General features: G+C 39.1%; 1 protein-coding gene across 3 annotated transcripts in view; it reads left to right on the top strand.

Annotated features, from left to right (window-relative positions):
- The first annotated feature begins 5742 nt into the window (after positions 1 to 5742).
- Positions 5743 to 19399, top strand: part of ccdc117 (coiled-coil domain containing 117) — a 65158-nt gene continuing 51501 nt past the window's right edge. For 2 of the 3 annotated variants that reach the window (XM_028808421.2, XM_028808412.2), the window contains exon 1: positions 5743 to 6270. In XM_028808421.2, the coding sequence (XP_028664254.2) occupies positions 6149 to 6270 (122 nt within the window). In that variant the 5' untranslated portion in view covers positions 5743 to 6148. Of the gene's footprint in view, positions 6301 to 19399 lie in introns of all 3 variants that reach the window. The other variant, XM_028808411.2, reaches the window with a different exon arrangement.

Raw genomic sequence — 19399 nt, 5'->3', positions numbered from 1 at the left:
CGGCTATTTCTGTTAACTGGAAGTGGTACTTTACCTTTAATTCATGCAGAGTCCAGTTTATTCAACTTTACTTTTATAATAATTGTTCAATATATTATTAATTTGATTTGTTGTTGATGGTTCTTTAATATACATAATATAAAAATTGTCTTGCAGTTCATTCCTCAAATATCCATCCCCATATCTGAGTATACGAGAAAGTCTAGGTGAGACCACTCCAGACTTTTTACTTACAGTACAGTATGTGTAGAAGCAAAATGAAAATGATCAAATAATTATGTTAAATGGGCTCATTAGCAGGAAAAAGTAATTACTTTTTTTAACATTGTGTCTTGCACATTACTCCGTGCCTTAAAAGTAATTAAGCAACTTTGACAATGTTATATTGTAATAAATGCAAAGCATGCAAATTGAATTACTTTTTTTTTCACTTGATCTCTATCTGTCTCTGTGAGGAGTTGTTTGAGCTGTTCCCATGAACTTATCTAAGACATCCTCACAAAACAGTAATGCAATTCCAAGGATAATTTTATTGTTATACACAGGTATTTTTGTTTCACTGAATGCCTTCCTAAGCTAGGTACTGTTTATCCTTTCATACTGAAATCATATTTTAATGCAATATGTAATGTCATATTTATTAATGTATTCTACTTAGTATAATTCATAAATTACATTTTGTAATGTTTTTAATAAACCCAGTAAAACAGAAAGCAAATTCAGACTGCTTGGCATGATATTGTAGATAAGTTAGTTTAGATTGTAAAGAAAGGAGATTGCTGTTGTACTTGGTTATCTGTGCCTTTCTTTCTAGGAACATAATTTGGCAGCTTAAGGTTAGTCAACTTGCTTTTATTATATTTTATTCAGGGTACCTCAAATCATGTGTTGTGTCCTTTATCTTCATCATTGAGCTGTTTATTTATGTTAATGTTACTTTTGTTAACTGTTTGCTGTATCTTCCTAGTCTGTTATGTTCCATATGTTTTGTGGGTGGTCCCCAAAGAGAAAGGACCACCTGCTATTCACCACCAAGAACTGCCCTCTGCTCTGTGTAAGTGGAGGATTTCCCACAGTTCCCAATGGTTATCTCTAAATGTACTAGGAAATTGGTGAGTTTTTATGTTTTCCTGTGCTTGTGTAATTTACTGGATTTTGTTTTTGACTTTGTATCTATAATTTGTTTTACATATACTGTTGTAGATGTCCCAGAGGATGGTTGGGACAGAGGTGGAATCCTTACCCGGCCAGGATGCCATAATGGAAGGATGGACTAAATAGGGCATCCTGGCCACATAATGCCTCCATGATTCCAGTAGTGATTGAGATGCCTGAAGGTTAGAGGAACTGGCAAGATTGATAGCAGGGAGCAGTTCATCTCCCACTATGATAGGTGGCAGTTTGGACACCTGTAGGGCTGCATGGGAGTTGGAGTCCTGCAGGGGTCCCTGGCAGATGATAAAGGGTGCTGCCAGTTGAGGACCTCCATGGCTTTCTTATGACCTGGAAGTACTTCAAACTAGCTATCTCATGTCACTGGAAGTGCTCTCAGGTCCAGCATAAAAGGAATCTGCTTCCACGGCTTCTGGGAGGGAGGAAGTCAACATTCATCTTGAAGGAGTACTAGTGTGGGAAGAAGAGGGAGAAGAGTAGAGAAGAGACAACATGTTTCTTTTTATACAAGGTATTTATGCAATAAAAAACCCATTGATTTGAACCTGGGACTGTTTTGTGCATTTGTGTTTGGAGCTCTGTGACTCCCCATAACTTTCACAGCAAAAATTATTTTCGCCACTAGAGGGCAAGCTTGTCATTCCAGGAGGTATGTGCCAGCACCAGAACTTGATCAATCTATTTTTGCTAAAAATGATGAAGGTGGTTTTGTATCTTTATGTACTGTATATGTGAGTTGTAATACATTGTTAGAATTAGAAGATGAAAGCACATTGCAGTTACTGTATTTGCAAGACACCATACATGAAATCATGCAAAAACGTGATCTACCCATAACTGTAGCTAGAACTGGTACAGATGAGGCATTTTCATCTCTACCATTACTGTTCGCTAGTGGCATGCAACATAATGTTGATGAAGGCATGGAATATCAACAAGTGACCCATATTAATGAGGAACTTACTTTGAGATTGCCTATAACCAAAGGCCACATGGCCTTACCTAACCCACATAATACACATACACCATTGTTAAGGGCTGTTAGCCTGATCCCGCTAAAAAAATACCTTCCTTTACTACAAGATTCATGGTGGCCAGGTAGGGGATCACATCTTTGACATTAGTTATAGCAACTTATGGAAACAGATTGAGGAAGGAGTGAAAAAAAAAAACTATTGTGAAAATGAAATTATTCAAGTTTTAAGAATTATTAAACCTGGGCAGTTTAGGGATATACTGATCAACAAGGAAGATATGACATCAGGAGAATTAAATAGTTTCTTGCAGTCTCATTTACTTGAAAAAAAGTACTGAGCTCTTTCAAGACTTAATGTGCACCAACAACACGCTAGTGAAACTCCACAGCATTTCCTTTATCAGATGATTGGCCTGAAGCAGAAAGTAATGTTTGCCTCTAAGCAGGCATGCACAGACATCATATGAGACACAAACAGTTCAGAATGTTTTCTTCTACCTGTCAAGGCCAAATACAGTGATATTAAGACTGATAATACTGTTACAGATGAAGTCATTCTCAAACAAGTCATCAAAATGACCAGTGATGAAAGTGAACGACAGTACAGATTGGGAAGTTCTTCTCACCAGAAGGTAATCTCTGCCCATAGTGCACAAATAACATCTGGATAGGAAAATAAATATGATGTACCAAGTAACTAAGAGTGAAAATAAAATCATACAACAGCTGCTTGCACAAGTAGAAGCGCTTACGAGTGTTATTGACTCCTTGAGTTGAATGTGCTATTTCAAACAAATTCCACCACCTGTAAAAGACAAAAACAATGGATGTCCTAAATGTTTGCAGTAAGGCAGCTCAAATTGTGATCACTGTTTTTTTGTGAGTGTGTGTTGAAGGAGGGAATAGTTATAGGTTGTTTAAAGAGAATGAAGGAACAGGGAAACATATTCTGGTCACAGTTGAGGGACAACCTTTGACCAGCCAGCACAAGGGGTCCCAAAACAACATAGAAAAGTGTACCTCAGCTCCTGTAAACTCCAAGGCAAAGCACACAATAGCTCCCAAATTTCAGCCTTCTCATGAAAGTGTTGCCCAACTTGAGGGAAAAATTGCTTACTTAGGTGTTATTGAATGGTATTGCTGTTCCAGCTTTACTTGACACAGGGGCACAAGTTAGTATACTAACTTGTATGCTATTTGTATAATACTTGTATTGCCAGCCCACCACAGAATAATGGTGTCATCAGTATGGAAACACATTGATGTATGTATTTTGGTAACCTTTTGCCTTCAGCAGTTTCCCACCATGTTCGGCCATCCATAGGTCATAATAGAATAACATTCTGAAGGTATTTCTTTGCTCAATACACTCTGTGCTCTGTATACATTCTGATCGTTCATTCAGAAGAAAAAGTATATGCATCCTGATGTTAGACCAATATATATATTTTTTGTAGGACCTAACCAAATGTACAGTCCTCCAGACAGGACAGCTGCTTCACAATATGCAGGTATGTGCAGTGCTTGTTTTCACGGACAGTTTTCGTAATTTAGAAATCATTCCATTGTGTGGGGCCTACTGCTCTACCATGTATGTTTTCCAACAAACTACATATCATGATTTAATGAACAGACAGATAATGTAGTGCAGTAATCAATTGCCCTTCCAGGACTGCATTACAGTAGTACACATTTTGTTTTTCAGGTTTATGTCATGCTTTGTGCATCCCATCACCAAGAACAGCCAGTCAGATAGAAAGTAATCCTCCTCTGATACATGGAAGCACCAATGGATATTATAACAGTTTCACATACTGTGACAAAATATTTTTTTACATTTTATACATATGTTGTAAAAGTGTTATATTTATGTAATGACATATACAGTATGTAATATATGAACTACAGTTTTTTATATATATATATATATATACTGTGTATATATATATATATATATATATATATATATATATATCCATCCATCCATTTTCCAACCCGCTGAATCCGAACACAGGGTCACGGGGGTCTGCTGGAGCCAATCCCAGCCAACACAGGGCACAAGGCAGGAAACAATCCTGGGCAGGGTGCCAACCCACCGCAGGACACACACAAACACACCCACACACCAAGCACACACTAGGGCCAATTTAGAATCGCCAATCCACCTAACCTGCATGTCTTTGGACTGTGGGAGGAAACCGGAGCCCCCGGAGGAAACCCACGCAGACACGGGGAGAACATGCAAACTCCACGCAGGGAGGACCCGGGAATCGAACCCAGGTCCCCAGATCTCCCAACTGCGAGGCAGCATTGATGTATATCCCTTTTTACATTACAGATTACTTCAGAACAACCATGACGGTGATGCAGAAGATGCAGGAGGAGCTCACCAGCAAGCTCTCTAACATCATAAAGAGACTGGACAAAATAGAAAAGATCCTGTATATATTGATGTGGAGCTTCATTTCTCTCTCCCGCTCAGCAAAGGGGAGTCTCTGAAGGCTATGGATTTCATGTCCTTTCAGGACCAGGACCTTCGAGAGAAATTGGTACTTTCACTATACATTTGTCAGAGATTGTACAATACAATTTTGGGTATTTGAAAAGCTGTTTTAAAAAGTGCATGCTAATATCTGTTTTCCAAAAGGGACAATAACTATCTAAAGGAGGCAGGGCAGTTAAAGAATCAGTGAAGCAAATGACTCCCTGGGGGTTAGGAGCATGCACTGATACAGCTCTTTGCCACACCAAACCACATAACAAACTACTTCAGGATCCCAGATTAGGACCTGAGTGCAGCAATGCAACGGGAGACACCTCAGCACCACTCTAGCTCAGATGGAATGGAACAGTGTGACTCCCTGCCTAATGACAAATGCTGTTGCCCAGTTGTGCAAATAGACAGGTTTGGAAGGGAAAAACTTCTTTCAAGGAACTCAACCTGAAAAGCATCATCCACAGTGTCCATTTTTCTCATAGGTTTTAACATTTGCAATGTAAGCTTTAATTTTCACACTAAACGCTACTTTATTTGGACCTTGTTCTTTTACTATACCATATTATTCAACTTTTTTCTTCTTGCTATCTTTGTACTGGTAGTGTTGCAGGTGAAAGAAGAATTTAGAAAAGTGTATACAATTATACAATTATTACAACTTAGTATTGTTATTATTATTGCATATTCTTTGCTCAAATAAAAATATCAAGACTTTTACTAAGTGTGTTGTAATCTAGTTATATTTTTTTATTACATGAATGGTGGTCAATTAAGTAACTACCAACAACAATATTTAATATTAAGATAAAATTAAAAAGCATTTAGTGGCAGATGGGCGTTGTTCTGTCTGCAAATAGACTCCTGCCGCTCGAGGAACGACTGTCAGTCACCAGCTGCTGCCGCTAGAGTGTCGCCCAAAAGCTGATGTGCAAAATTCCATTGGACCACTAGCGGTGACCTCTGACTGACCGCTGTTTTGGCGACTAGCGACCCGCTGTACCTTTGCTGTCATGGATGCTAATGGAGTTGCGGAAAATATTTCAAAATAAATATAAAAAATAAAGCATTTAACAGGAAGTGAATGTCAATATCTGCGGTGGGCTGGCGCCCTGCCCGAGGTTTATTTCCTGCCTTGCACCCTGTGTTGGCTGGGATTGGCTCCAGCAGACCCCCGTGACCCTGTAGTTAGGATATAGCGGGTTGGTTAATTGATGGATGGATGTCAATATTTCAAACAGCAGGGATCGCGAAAAAGCTCCGAAGATGGGGGTTACAAAGCAAAAACACTTGGGAACATCTTTGTGGAGAAACTCCCCCATGAAGTTTTCGCACAGTCGACCATGCATGTCGGAACACAGGATGGGGCTGCTGCTCTCGAAGATCAAGGGCTAAAGCCCAGGAAGCACCCTTAAAGACACCAGCAAGTTCTACTTTCTTTACAGCGAACACGCCCGCAGCACGGACCTTCCCAACATGTCTGTCACCGCCCATCGACGTAAAAAATGTCCCAGCAACCCTCGCGCTCGAGTATTCTAGAAATGGCACGTTTATATTACTTGTATGTGCTTTATGTGGATAGGATCTGTTGTGTGGATCGTGTTTGCGAAGCACAGAAGAGAGCTTTGTAAGTACAGTATAACAAATTGTATGGCAGGTAAGAGTTGTTTCGCGTTTTGGTAAATTTACAACCGAAATCACGAAGAAGGTCTTGGAAGGTGTTTTTTGCAAAATATTTACACATATTCGTAACATGTTATATGCGATTTTATTTTGTACTTTCGCATGCAGTTGAGAATACTGGCAGGGTAAACTTCCACGATTTGTACGTAATGTTTACTGACATTAGAGTCACGTGTTTTTGTTGTTTCGTTTGCAGGGTTCACGCGCCCTGGACATATTTCAACTGCCTATTTTATTTCAGCAGGCATGGATTTCTGTTATATTATTTTAAATATGTGTTTTAATAAACCTGTATTTAAGCAGTTGTTTCACATTCTCTAATGGCAGTTTTCAGGTGCAAATGCAAGTTACTTAAGGCGGCACTTGCGATAATGGTTCATGTTTATTTTCTCTACTACGTATTTTGGGATTAGTTTCTTGAAGTGAAGGTAATTGCGGCAAGTGTGAGGCTTTTACGTTCACTAGTACATTCGAGACTTGGAAGCCTTTTTACAAGGCAAGATGGTTTTTTTTTGTTTAATGAAAGTCATTTTGAAATTTACTTACAGTACTAAAATTACAAACCCTTTGCTTTGACTTTTTTATTGTAACATAAAGTAATATTTTATACATTTGTACAGTGTTTTAATGCCAAACTCTTATCTGATTGCACTAATATAGACATTGATTAATGCAGAATTGTTTTAGTGCCTAAGAACAGCAACTCGGAATCAATCCCTCGGCAAAGGCTGCCTTAGTATAAAGTGAACAATTTCTAAGTAGTGTAGGTTTTTCTCTGAAGATTTGTGTGCGCTCCTGCGCAGTGCTGGTTTCAGTCTGACACAAGTATGCTGTCCAAAGAAAGACTCTGGTTGAACAGATTGTATTGCACAAAAGTGTTTCAGAAAATCCTTGAGTGCTTTTTTTAAATTTTAAAAAAGTGTGAAATTTAATAGTGTACATTTTGAAGGTGGATAAACCTTCTATAAAGGTTTGCATTAAAATGTGTTTTACGATATTGTATTATAAAACTTCACTGTTTACCTATAAACAGCGCCTAGTCCTTTAAGATAGTAAGTTGACTTCATTAGATTTGGGGCTGGAAGCACTGGGTGCACACACTCCGGACAGATTTATAGTAATAAATTCAGACACGGCACGTTTTTAATATTATGCTGAAAATGTGTATTTTCCAGTGGACTGTGTGCATTTTTGTCATAGAGGCTGCTCTGTCATAGCCAGGCTTAGCTCGATGTGTTTGTAGATGAATTGTCCCGTTTTATTTTAATAATTTTGTATATTCTCTTGTTTTCTTTAGGGATGTTAATTATTAACTGTTTGATTAAAGGATAAATATGGTACTTTTCAAGATGAACTCCACCCCAAATCATCATGGTGTACTGTATGTATATTAATTTGCCCCATGCAATTAAATTCGCAAGTGAAGCTTATTTTATAAATTTTAAAAATAATTCTACCTATTTTGTGTTTTATAATTGAGCTAATGGGCACCTGGGTCCCAATGTGAAAACTGAAAATAATTGCATCACAGATTCTTGGTAGTATATTGTCATTGTAAATATACGTTTCTTGCTCGCTTGTCTGTACGCCACAGGAGTGGTGTGTGGAGTTATGATAAATTCTAATTTTTAATGACCAAGTTACCTTCACATATTTGCTGTGAAACCTTGGTTGGTTGTTACAAGAATATTCAATGTCTTTTCAAAATTACTAATTTGTAATTGTGCCTAATTTCTTACTTAACAAAATTTACACAATGAAGAGAAAAATTTACTAAGCGCACATGCATATGACATTAGCTACCCGTTGCAGTTGCTCTTGACTGGAGCATGGAGCTGTAGAGTTTGGCTGCCCACTGGAAACGATCATTAAGTGTGACTTTTTAAGTTCTTATTGTCTAGCTGTTTACAGAGCAAAGACAACAATTTACATCTAGGCATCAACGTTTAATATCAATACGGGAACTTGGCAGTAAGTCTTGGAGGGAAATCATTTGCCTTGGCCCTGGGTTGCTACAAAGAAAAATGAACAGTGAAGTGAAGCACACTGAATCTGAAAATGTTTGTTTTTTTTTTTTTTGTTTTTTTTCCTTCTTAAAATGACATACAGTAATCCCTCCTCCATTGCGGGGGTTGCGTTCCAGAGCCACCCGCGAAATAAGAAAATCCGCGAAGTAGAAACCATATGTTTATATGGTTATTTTTATATTGTCATGCTTGGGTCACAGATTTGCGCAGAAACACAGGAGGTTGTAGAGAGACGGGAACGTTATTCAAACACTGCAAACAAACATTTGTCTCTTTTTCAAAAGTTTAAACTGTGCTCCATGACAAAACAGAGATGACAGTTCTGTCTCACAATTAAAAGAATGCAAACATATATTCCTCTTCAAAGGAAACAGAGAGGAAAGCAAACAAATCAATAGGGCTGTTTGGCTTTTAAGTATGCGAAGCACTGCCGGTATAAAGCTGTTGAAGGCGGCAGCTCACACCCCCTCCGTCAGGAGCAGAGAGAGAGAGAGAGAGAGAGAGAGAGACAGAGAAAAACAAAGTCAAAAATCAATACGTGCCCTTTGAGCTTTTAAGTATGCAAAGCACCGTGCAGCATGTCGCTTCAGGAAGCAGCTGCACACAGAAGGTAGCAACGTGAAGATAATCTTTCAGCATTTTTAGACGAGCGTCCGTATCGTCTAGGTGTGCGAACAGCCCCCCTGCTCACACCCCCTACGTCAGGATCAAAGAAAGTCAGCGCAAGAGAGAGAGAGAGAGAAAGTAAGTTGGGTAGCTTCTCGGCCATCTGCCAATAGAGTCCCTTGTATGAAATCAACTGGGCAAACCAACTGAGGAAGCATGTACCAGAAATTAAAAGACCCATTGTCCTCAGAAATCCACGAACCAGTAAAAAATCTGGGATATATATTTAAATATGCTTACATATAAAATCCGCGATAGTGAAGCCGCGAAAGGCGAAGCGCGATATAGCGAGGGATCACTGTATATTGTTTTGTTTAATGTGTACATAATCTCAAGATGCAAGTCAGTATCAATTTAAACATTTATGACTTGAAAAATTGTAAAATTTTAAGACTTTTTTTCACCCTAGGACTCGGGTACATATTAGCTCAATTACTAGGGGGCTCCGCCCCCTGCTCGCTTCGCTCGCCAACCCCTGGCGTTGGGGCATGACAAAGAGTGAGATGTATGAATTAGATATAGAATAGTGTGCAGGTTTGGATGACGCGAATATAAATAACAGAGTGTTTGGCATATATTAATGTTTTATTGGAATATTTCTTTGTATACAACATTAGTAGTAAAGATGGTGTCTTGTCCTTGAATGAGTCTTCCTTGGCATGGATCATTTATAATTTTAACGTTAACGTCAGATGAACGTCGAACACGTGAGAAGATAACATAAAGTTGTCCATGTCCAAAAACGGGTTCAGAGAGGTAGATGCCAACCTTGTCCATGGTTTGTCCTTGTGATTTGTTGATGGTCATGGCAAATGCAGGTTTAATGGGGAACTGTCGCCGTTTCAATGTAAAAGGTAATTCGAGGTCAGAACTCGTAAGGTCAATTCTAGGAATGAGAACAGTATTGTTAGCATGTGATCCTGTAAGAACTGTTGCTTGAATAACATTGTGTGTCATGGTGTTGACGACTAACCTTGTGCCATTGCATAAACCCTGTTTTGTGTTAAGGTTTCTTAATAGCATGATTATTGTTCCGTTTTTAAGGGTAAGGTTGTGTTGTGGTAATCCGGCTGGGTTAATAGTGTTCAAATATTCTAAGGGGAAATTTAGATGTTCATTGTCGTCATCAGAGTCAACTTTGTCAGAGCTTAGAAAGAGCCGTGTCTCTCCAGGAAGTAATGAAATGACCTGGTTATTAATGTGATTAACATTAATATTTTTTGGACATAATATAGTGTGTTGTGTTAAAAGGGGTATTTGGTCTAATGTGATTGCTGTTCCAAATATCTCCTTTACTAAGTCGTCGCAGATAAAGGATTGGGGAATTGTAATAATATCTGGGTGAAGTCCATCTGTATTGGTGAGTGTACCATTTCCCAGTTGTATTAGCCAATTGTTATATTCTGGATCTGGACATTGCATGTTTTGTACCAACTGTATTGTTTTAAAGCAATGCCAATTGTCTGCGTATTTTAAGGTGGACTGAACAATAGCTGAGCGCATGGCATGTGGAACAATAGCCAAGCATTGTCTAAAATCTCCTCCTAATAAAAGTACTTTTCCTCCAAAGGGAATATTATTCATCAACGTTTGTAGAAGTTTATCAATGGTGTTGAGTAAGTGACTGGATGCCATTGTACATTCATCAATAATTATCAGTTTCGCAAGACGGATGTCTCGGGCATTGCTACTGTGAATGTTCATAGTGGATACTGATGTCTCTGTGATTGGGACCGGTATTTTGAATATGGAGTGACATGTACGACCATTTATTAACAGATTTGCTGCCACTCCGGTTGTAGCAGATGCGATAATCAACTGTTGTCTTGCAGCAAAGAAATGTGTAAGTGTTTCATAAAGGTATGTTTTTCCGCTTCCTCCAGGGCCGTCAAGAAAGAAGCATTTGGGTATAGGGCTGTTGTCCTCCGTGGCATGAATAATTTTGTGAAAAGCAGCAGATTGTAATTCATTTAAAGAGGAAAGCATAGTTTGTGCAATTTGTTCTTCTTGTTATAGATCAATAGTTGTGGAATTTATATCCGGTAAGGAATCTGGAACATTTGGTAAATGGAAGTTATCCAATGTATACCCAAGGAGCATAAGAGCTAATGGAATGTCGTTTAGTGCATAGGCTTCACAGTCGATGCAGGAATCATTTGTATCATGAAGCTTGTGGCAAATATCTTCAATCATTCCCATTTTGTTTGTATTCCAGAGGGTGAAAGGATCTGATGGTGATGAGAAGGCACAGATATAAGCAAATAGTTGTCGAACTTGACATGGCATTGAATAGGATATCGCATCGTGTAGAGTTTTTTGCCAAATTGTATCATCTAATAAATATCCTTTGTCATTTACCGCCTGTTGGAATGTCTGACAGAGTTTGATGGTGCAGCCATCTCGGACAGTTCTAATGTCGTGAAATGATGTAGCTCCGGATTCATGTTGAAGAAGTAATCGAAGGTAAAACCTTTCAGGTTCTTTAATACTGACAGTGTACATTCGTCCTATGACATTATCACCGTGGTGATGTCGTTTTCTCCAGAAATTGCCATTGTCAATCCAAACATAGTGAAGAGGAATTTCCCAATATTTCCAACGTTGAGCGTTGTGATCATTTTGATTGAGTTTAAACCACGCGGTTAGTTTAGTATCTTTTGTGGCTGCTCTCTTTGCCGCTTGTACCTCATCACCTGCATGAAAACAGACAGTTTGTTCGTGCTCCAAGTGAACTGGCAAGCGACATATTGTGTGGCTCTGATGGTGCATAGGAAAGCAAAATATTCTCCAAATGGCCTCTGGAGCACTGACGTATCGTGAATCAACATACATTCGAGTTTCATCGTGATCATTCGTTTCAGATATGGAGACATTAGCACAATCGTGTCCCTTGTATACGTATTTGAATAGATATTTAACGCTTTTTACTGTAGCGCAGATCTCCACATTTATATGGCAGTTGTAGCGTAAACATAAATAAGGATTATATGGTACGACCCAGCTATTGTCAATTGAATGACCTGGACGAATTTGTAATTGACTTGTCTTTCGTCTTCTATATTTAGGGTATCCATTTATATTACCAAGTGTAACGTCTTGGAAGTCTTTGGGGAAGCCTTTTGAACATTTGCCATTAAGCATACATGGACTGTTTGGATTTGTAGCGCCACATGGTGAATGAATCATATTTTTTATAACAATTTGAAAGAGGCGTGGACAGGTGTCACGGTCTGGAATTTCAGCTTTGACTATTTTATCGATGTCAGATTCGGTGCGTATTTTGGAATCCTCATCAAGTATTAGTAATATATGGGCGTGTGGTAAACCTCTCTTCTGAAACTCGATAACGTGGATAATGGCTGTGACAGTTCCAAATAGAGATCTTTGTTTGATATCTTGTAGGAGGTTATTCAGTTTAAGTCTAAAGACTCTTGCAACTAAATCAGGACGATGTTCGACTCTCTGCCATGGCTTAAGATTAGTTGTAATTTCTGTCCATTTAGGATTGCAGGTCATAGTGATAAACAGATCAGGTTTTCCAAATTTTCTTACGATAGCCATGGCATCTTGGTAATGTTGTTGCATATTGCGTGGGCTGCCTTGAAAGGATGATGGTAGAATAACAGGTTTTCCAGCCGGGTGCTCCATGACGTCCGCATCCCGATTAATGTAGTCCATCAGTGATTTGTATTTATCGGCTCTAAGTGAAGGCTGGTTGTTTTTTATCCACTGCAGATCATTTGATTCCGCTCGAACATAAACATCAACGATGTATTGTTGAGTCAGCTTTCCTGCATTGAGTAATGGATTAAAGTCGTCCCTTACTGAGAGTCTGTAGGAGAAATATTCTTTCATGGATACACGTGATCGTCTCTGTGCCTGATGTTTTTTAAATCTTGAAATTGTAGCACTCCATCCTTCCTGTCCAGTTGGAAATAATATGGGGTATGTTAAAGTATCAAGAAGCGGAAAGCAAATGTCTATGCGTTTGAATGTAGGTGTGTTGTTTTTATCAGGACGTAAATGTAGAACAATATCTCTGTGAAATGGAGGCTCCCCATCTTTACTTTGAAAGACAATTGCCACTTCATTAACGACGGGAAGATTGTATCGTCTTGGATCTTGTTCTTTGTCCTTTATCAAGACCAAAGCAATTGTAGTTGCCGCTATACCTTCTGCATTTGCTTTTGTATTTGCCTCCTTTTCAACTTCATGTAGCATTTTTATAGACTTAGCTAATGGGTGATTGTTTATGACATGAGTGACGTTTCTCATTATAAGCTCTGTGCATTGTTTGTTTTCAGGAAGGTTCATTCGTTGATAGATTGCCTCATCTGGATCTAGGATGTATATTTGTGCATATTTGCGTTGTTGATTTGTTTCAGGGTGCACTGTTCCAATGCGATGCAATATTTGTCCACATATGCGAAAGCTGTATGGGCCATTGCCTTTTGGTGGCCTGATATGTACTCCGGTAGATGCAAAAGCAAATGAACTATTGTAGGATCTAATGCAGTTCATAAAGTTTTTACTTTCAGGCACCTCGTTAGTTAGAAGCTTCTGTAGATATTCAGGATATGAATGTAAAGGAGTCAGTCTAATCTGCCCCTTTTGACAACAACGTGTAAATTCATTATTTGTATTGCCAGTTGTTTCTTCTGTGAAGTTAAGTGAATGACAATGATTGCAAATGACATTCATTAATCCCAATGAATTTTCCTCAATAGTGGATTCATTATTGAAGGCGTTTTTAGCCATTTGGCGTAAGCGTTTAACATGTGTCTGGTGTTGATGTCCTTGACGTGCATGTTTTGCTTTTGGCGTTTGAGTGCCGCGTTGTTGCATGTCCATTATTTGGGACGCGCTATTTTTTTCTTTTAATTTATTCGCCTCCGCTTTGCGCAAAGTCCGTTTCAGTCTACGTCGTGCATTGTTTGTATCGAGCCTTGTCCGTTTTTGTATGTCGGTCATTTGAGCTTTCTGCTTTTGGAGTCTTGCTTTCTTTTTTTCTGTCAGTTCATTTGCGCGTTGTATACGTCTGCATTCATTTATTCTTTCTCTTCGCTCCCTTTTTTGTATGTCTGATACGCTAGCTCTTTCGTTTTGAAATCGTGCTTGTTTCGATGCAGCACTTTGACACGCGCGCTGTATGCATCTACGTTCATTGTGTCTGTCCATTTGGGCACGTCTCTGTAACGGTGTCACTTGTGCTTTGCGTTTTTTGATCCGAGACATTTTTTCTCCCGGAGTTTCAGAAGCGCGTTTTATGCGCCGTCGTCTATTTTGTTGCTTCTTTCGTGTTCGTGTGTTTGTTCCCGTTATCCTTTCCGAATCGTTTTGTACCCGTGACCGTGTATTCATGACTTGTTTCTTTCTCAGCATGTGAAATATGGATAAGTAATAAGGAGGATCGCACTCACTGTTAATATGTAGCCTTTTCTGCAGTTGAACGGTTAATAGTGCTTTATTGTAAGGAGATCCACCTATGCTGACACCTATGCTGCCTAGTGTGAAGGTGTTGACGTTTACTTTAGAATATGTGGCTTTGGGTGTCACTTCTTATGGATGTGTGGGGGTGGGGGGGGGGGGGAGGATTGTTGTTGCGTGAGCATCTTCTTTCTTTTTGTGTTCCTGTGTCTTGTTGAATCCCCCTCTTTGTGTGTGTCCCGTCCCTTGCTTGTAGGGTCTGTGGGGTGGTTTTGTGTTCTTTTTTTTTTTTTTTTTTGTGTTCCATGGGCTTGTTGAATCCCCCTCTTGGTGTGTGTCCCGTCCGGTGCCTGTAGGGTGGGGGGGGTTGTGCCTTGCTGTTGTGCGCGAGCCTCTTCTTTTTTTGGGGGGGGCTAGTTTTGTGTGCAATGTGTTTCGTGCGTAGCCTGCGTTTGACTACTTTTTTATGTGCCTTTTCCTTTTTTCGGTGCTTGTTGCGCCTCATTTCTTTGACTCCTTTTTTATGTGCTCACTCCTTTTTTCTGTGGTCTTGTCCGCCTCTTGCGGCCCCTCATCCGCCTCTCTCGGCCTCTTTTGTCCGCCTTTCTCGGCTCCTCAGCCGACTCTCGCGGACTCTTTTGCGCCTGCGCAGTACGTCTTTTTGCGGCTACGGCCCATGGCCGGATGTCCCTGCGTCCATCCGGTTTAGCATTCTCGGTTAGTAATATGGATAATATGCAAAAGAAGGCTAATTATTTAAAATTTATAAATATTGTTCACTTTACAACACAGTTTTTTGTGGCAAATAATATATATATATCGTGATAACGAAGAAATAACTTTACTTGAAAAACACCACATTTTTTTTCTTTAAGTTTAAGAGTTTAAACTGGTTAATCTTTTTGATGTTGTGATCAATTTCTTTAAAGAAAGTTAATTGATTTTCTTTATTGAAACACCTAATAAACTTTTTTTGCTTTTGTTTCTGCTTCTGGTTCAAAAACAGTGTCCTGTAAATTTAAATACTGCTCTTATGTGAATACTTAAATAAGGAACAGGTCTTAAAAGAAGAGTATTACTAAATATGGCATATGTTTGGGAACATTTCATACAACTGACACTAAGCTTTCTGGAAATGTAATATTTTTAAATACAAAATCAGTGCATCCACAATGTCTTAACCACAAAACAAACAAACATGCCTTAAATGAGTTTGGATTGCAACAATTGCAAGGAAAAAAAACTTGACAGGTGGTGAAATCATACAGAGGATGTAGTATTAACTGTTACACAAGTTGCAAACCAACTTTACCAGTGGCTTTTGGTTATCCTGATGCAGTGTTCCACGTTCTTTTAATGCCACACTGTCTCCAGTGTGAGATATGCCCAGATACCACCAGACAGAGACCACGTCTTTATAAAAAGCACACGTTTTATTCAATACACACAGTCCCGCACATCATACAGTGCTTCCAGCACCAATCTCCCCTAATACGGGCCTCTCTCTCACTGTCCGTGAGCCGCTTTTCCTCTCCACGGGAGCTTCGTCCTGCTCCCACTCCTGACTCTAGCTCTCCGATTATAGGGAGGCGGCCCCTTTTATTCCCACACGAATGTGCTCCAGATGCTCGATGATGGATAGGTTTCTCTGTTTGGAATTTCGGCACAGACGACGCGATCTACATCATCAGAAGTTAACAATTTTTTTTTTGCAAAGTAACCAATAAGTGCATGTGAGGTAAAACACGTTTTTTAAAATTCTCTGACTTAAACTTCAAAGCCTTACAGTATTTACATACTTCTGACATATCACCTGTGTCCATATATTTGAGCTCTATTCGCCTTTTAGTTATTTCTCTGAGTAATACTTTTTTTTTTTTTTTGCGCTAATGTGATGTTTACTTTCTTTTTTTGACAGTGATTTTTTTTTTTCTGCTTTCATATTCTTTACAAGGGGGCTCCGCCCCCTGCTTGCTTCGCTCGCCTACCCCCGGGGTTGGGTAACCTGAAATACATTGATGAATGTCTGAGATATATCGAATTGTAAAGGTGTAGATGACGAACAAAGGAAGTAAAGAACCCATAGCATGGCACATTAGAAGGATCTATTGGAATACTTCTTTATACACAACATTTGTAGTAAAATCGTTGATAGAGTGCGTCATCTGGATCTAACACGTAGATCTGTGCATATTTGCGTTCGTGATTTGGCTCGGGGTGCACTGTTCCAATCCGATGTAATATTTGTCTACATATGCGAAAGCAGTATGGGCCATTGCCAGCTGGTGGCCTGATATTTACCCCGGTAGATGTAAAAGCAAATGAACTATTGTAGGATCTAATGCAGTCCATAATGTTTTTACTTTCGGGTACATTGTTAGTTAGAAACATCCGTAGATATTAAGGATATTCATCTAAAGGAGGCAGTCTAACCTGACCCCTTTGACATCAATGAGTAAACTCATTAGTTGTATTGCCAATTGTTTCTTCAGGGAAGTTAAGTGAATGACAATGATAGCAAATGATATTCATTAATCTTAATGAATGTTCATTAATAGTGGACGCACTTAAAACCAAAAAGCCGTCAACCTGGGTGGGACGCTACAATACTTTCTAATTTTACTGCTTTCATATTGTGTACCTTTGTCTGCATGTGTATCGCGCCATCGTTCGTTTGAGCCTTTTGAATTCCACTACTTTCATAATCTCTTATCTGACTTTTTTTCTCTCCAGTGCCTTTGGGTGTCTATTCTCTGTATTGTGCTTATACGCTTTCTATGCGCTGAGAGCACATGATTTGTGTGTTGGAATTGTTTCAATTTCATTATCTTCACTTTTACTTTAAAGCTTCATTAAAAACAATATTTTCTGGAGACGCATTGTGACAACGCAACGTATAACTGCCCGTGAGTGAATATTGTTTCTCTTTCTGTAATAAATATTTCGAGTTTTTAGATTCTCATAGCATATGATCCATTATTGTGTAAATCCACGTTTTGTCCGTTGAATGATGCGAATGCGAAAAGACTTTGTTGTCTACTCTTTTTTTCAGACCTCAGTTTGGCCTGGTATTTTTTCAGTTACACCTGGTTCTGATGATTAATCACCTTTTGTTTGCGGTAATGCAATCGTTTCTATCGTTTCTTTGATACTGTAGTGACTGACATGATAAAGTGTCACAAGTTTTACCTGAACAATCGCTGACTTCCTAACCCCAAACACAACTTTCTAGCACCCTCTCCAACGCCCCCAACATCCCCCCCCCCCGCCATATTACCGCATGAAATCAATACCCCGGTATCAGTCCTCTGTGCTGTACTCCGCCTTCCCTCAATCGGACCGAACAGTCACTTAAAACCAAAAAGCCCTCAACCTGGGTGGGACGCTACAATAGTTTTGAATTTTACTGCTTCCATATTCTGTACCTTTTGTCTGCTTGTGTATCGTGCCATCGTTTGTTTGAGCCTTTCGAATTCCACTGTTTTCATAATCTCTTATCTGCCTTTTTTTCTCTCCAATGCCTTTGGGTCTCTATTCTCCGTATTGTCCTTATACGCTTTCTATGCGCTGAGAACACATGATTTGTGTGTACTATGTGCTTTTACACGATTGATTTTTTTTTTTTTGATTGGTGTGCTCTTATATATTCCGTACTATCTTTGTGGACCTTTGCGGACCCCGTAGTGTCTTAACCCGTGTCTGCTTTGCTTCCGCAGTTTCTGACGCTTGTTGTAGGTGCCTGCGTTCATTGATCTTATCCAGGTGGGCTCGTGTGTGTATCGTTGAGCTGTATTGTGTTTGAATTCGGTGTAAAGCGTTCAGCGGTTTGTACAATCCCAAGCAGCACATTATTCCTAACCTCACTCTGCAGTAGTGCCACTCATAATATGGCGATTCTTTTACTTGCTATTTCGTTAGTTGAGCTGTACGCGCCTGCGCAGTACGTCTCATGGTCCCATCGCCGTGTACCTGTGTCCATGCCATCCGGTTTACCATTCTTGGTTAGTAATATGGATCTTGCTCTGCATGTGTTTCGCACCTATGTTTTTTGAGTCTTTTGAATTCCAGTTTTCATTATTTCTAACCTGCTCTGCATGTGTTTGGTCCCTTTTGTTTTGTAACTTCTTTATGATGTTTTACTTTGTTTTCTACTCCTGTCTTTTCTTTCTGACCTCGCTTTGTCCTGTGGTTTCCCGCCCCCCCCCCACCCCCCCATGACACCTGGTCCATGGTGATTATTTTCCCTTTTTTTTGAGTAATAATTTCTGTTTAACTACTGTGATCTTTACTTTTTTTTTCTTATACTTTCTAATTTTCTTACTTTCATATTCAACTTTCTCCACATTTGTATCGCACATACTTTTTTTTTTTTTTTTTTTTTTTTTAAGAGTGGTTTCTCTAGACCTGAAAAACACATTTTCAGCAATTTTTGGACCATGTTTTGTGCAGGAAATTGTACCTTATGATAAAGAGTAAACCAACAGGAGTCTTCAGCAAAAGTGATCAGATGGACTTGAAGTTGTGCATGCCATATCAATCGATCCCATGGGTTTACTCCAATCAGGCTCGGGGTCAAGAGTTGCTTCTTTTCACAATACCTCAAAAAAAACAGGGATTGGTTGAATAAGCACGTGGAGTGTCATTTTAACATATTTAAAATTGCTGATCATGGATATAATACTTTTAATATTTGATTATTTACCAGTGGTCCTAGGCCTCTAAGAACCACTCCCAGAAGGTTGAAAATGGCAAACTTCATATGTAAGCATTCAGGGCATTGTCTTAGACAATTTCAAAGTCATTAATTACAAATATAATGTTTCTCATAAACATGGAAGACATGTTTTGTTATATCAAACATTTTGTTACTTCAGAGTGGTTGTATTTGGTACAGTTTAAAGCTTTATCTTTCTATGGATGCATGTAACCACCAGCCCCATTGTAAGCTGTAAT

Source organism: Erpetoichthys calabaricus, chromosome 1 (genome assembly GCF_900747795.2).
Source record: "Erpetoichthys calabaricus chromosome 1, fErpCal1.3, whole genome shotgun sequence".
In the NCBI taxonomy this organism is placed as follows: domain Eukaryota; kingdom Metazoa; phylum Chordata; class Cladistia; order Polypteriformes; family Polypteridae; genus Erpetoichthys; species Erpetoichthys calabaricus.
Note: the sequence above shows the minus strand (reverse complement) of the source record. Positions and strands in the feature narration are given on the sequence as shown.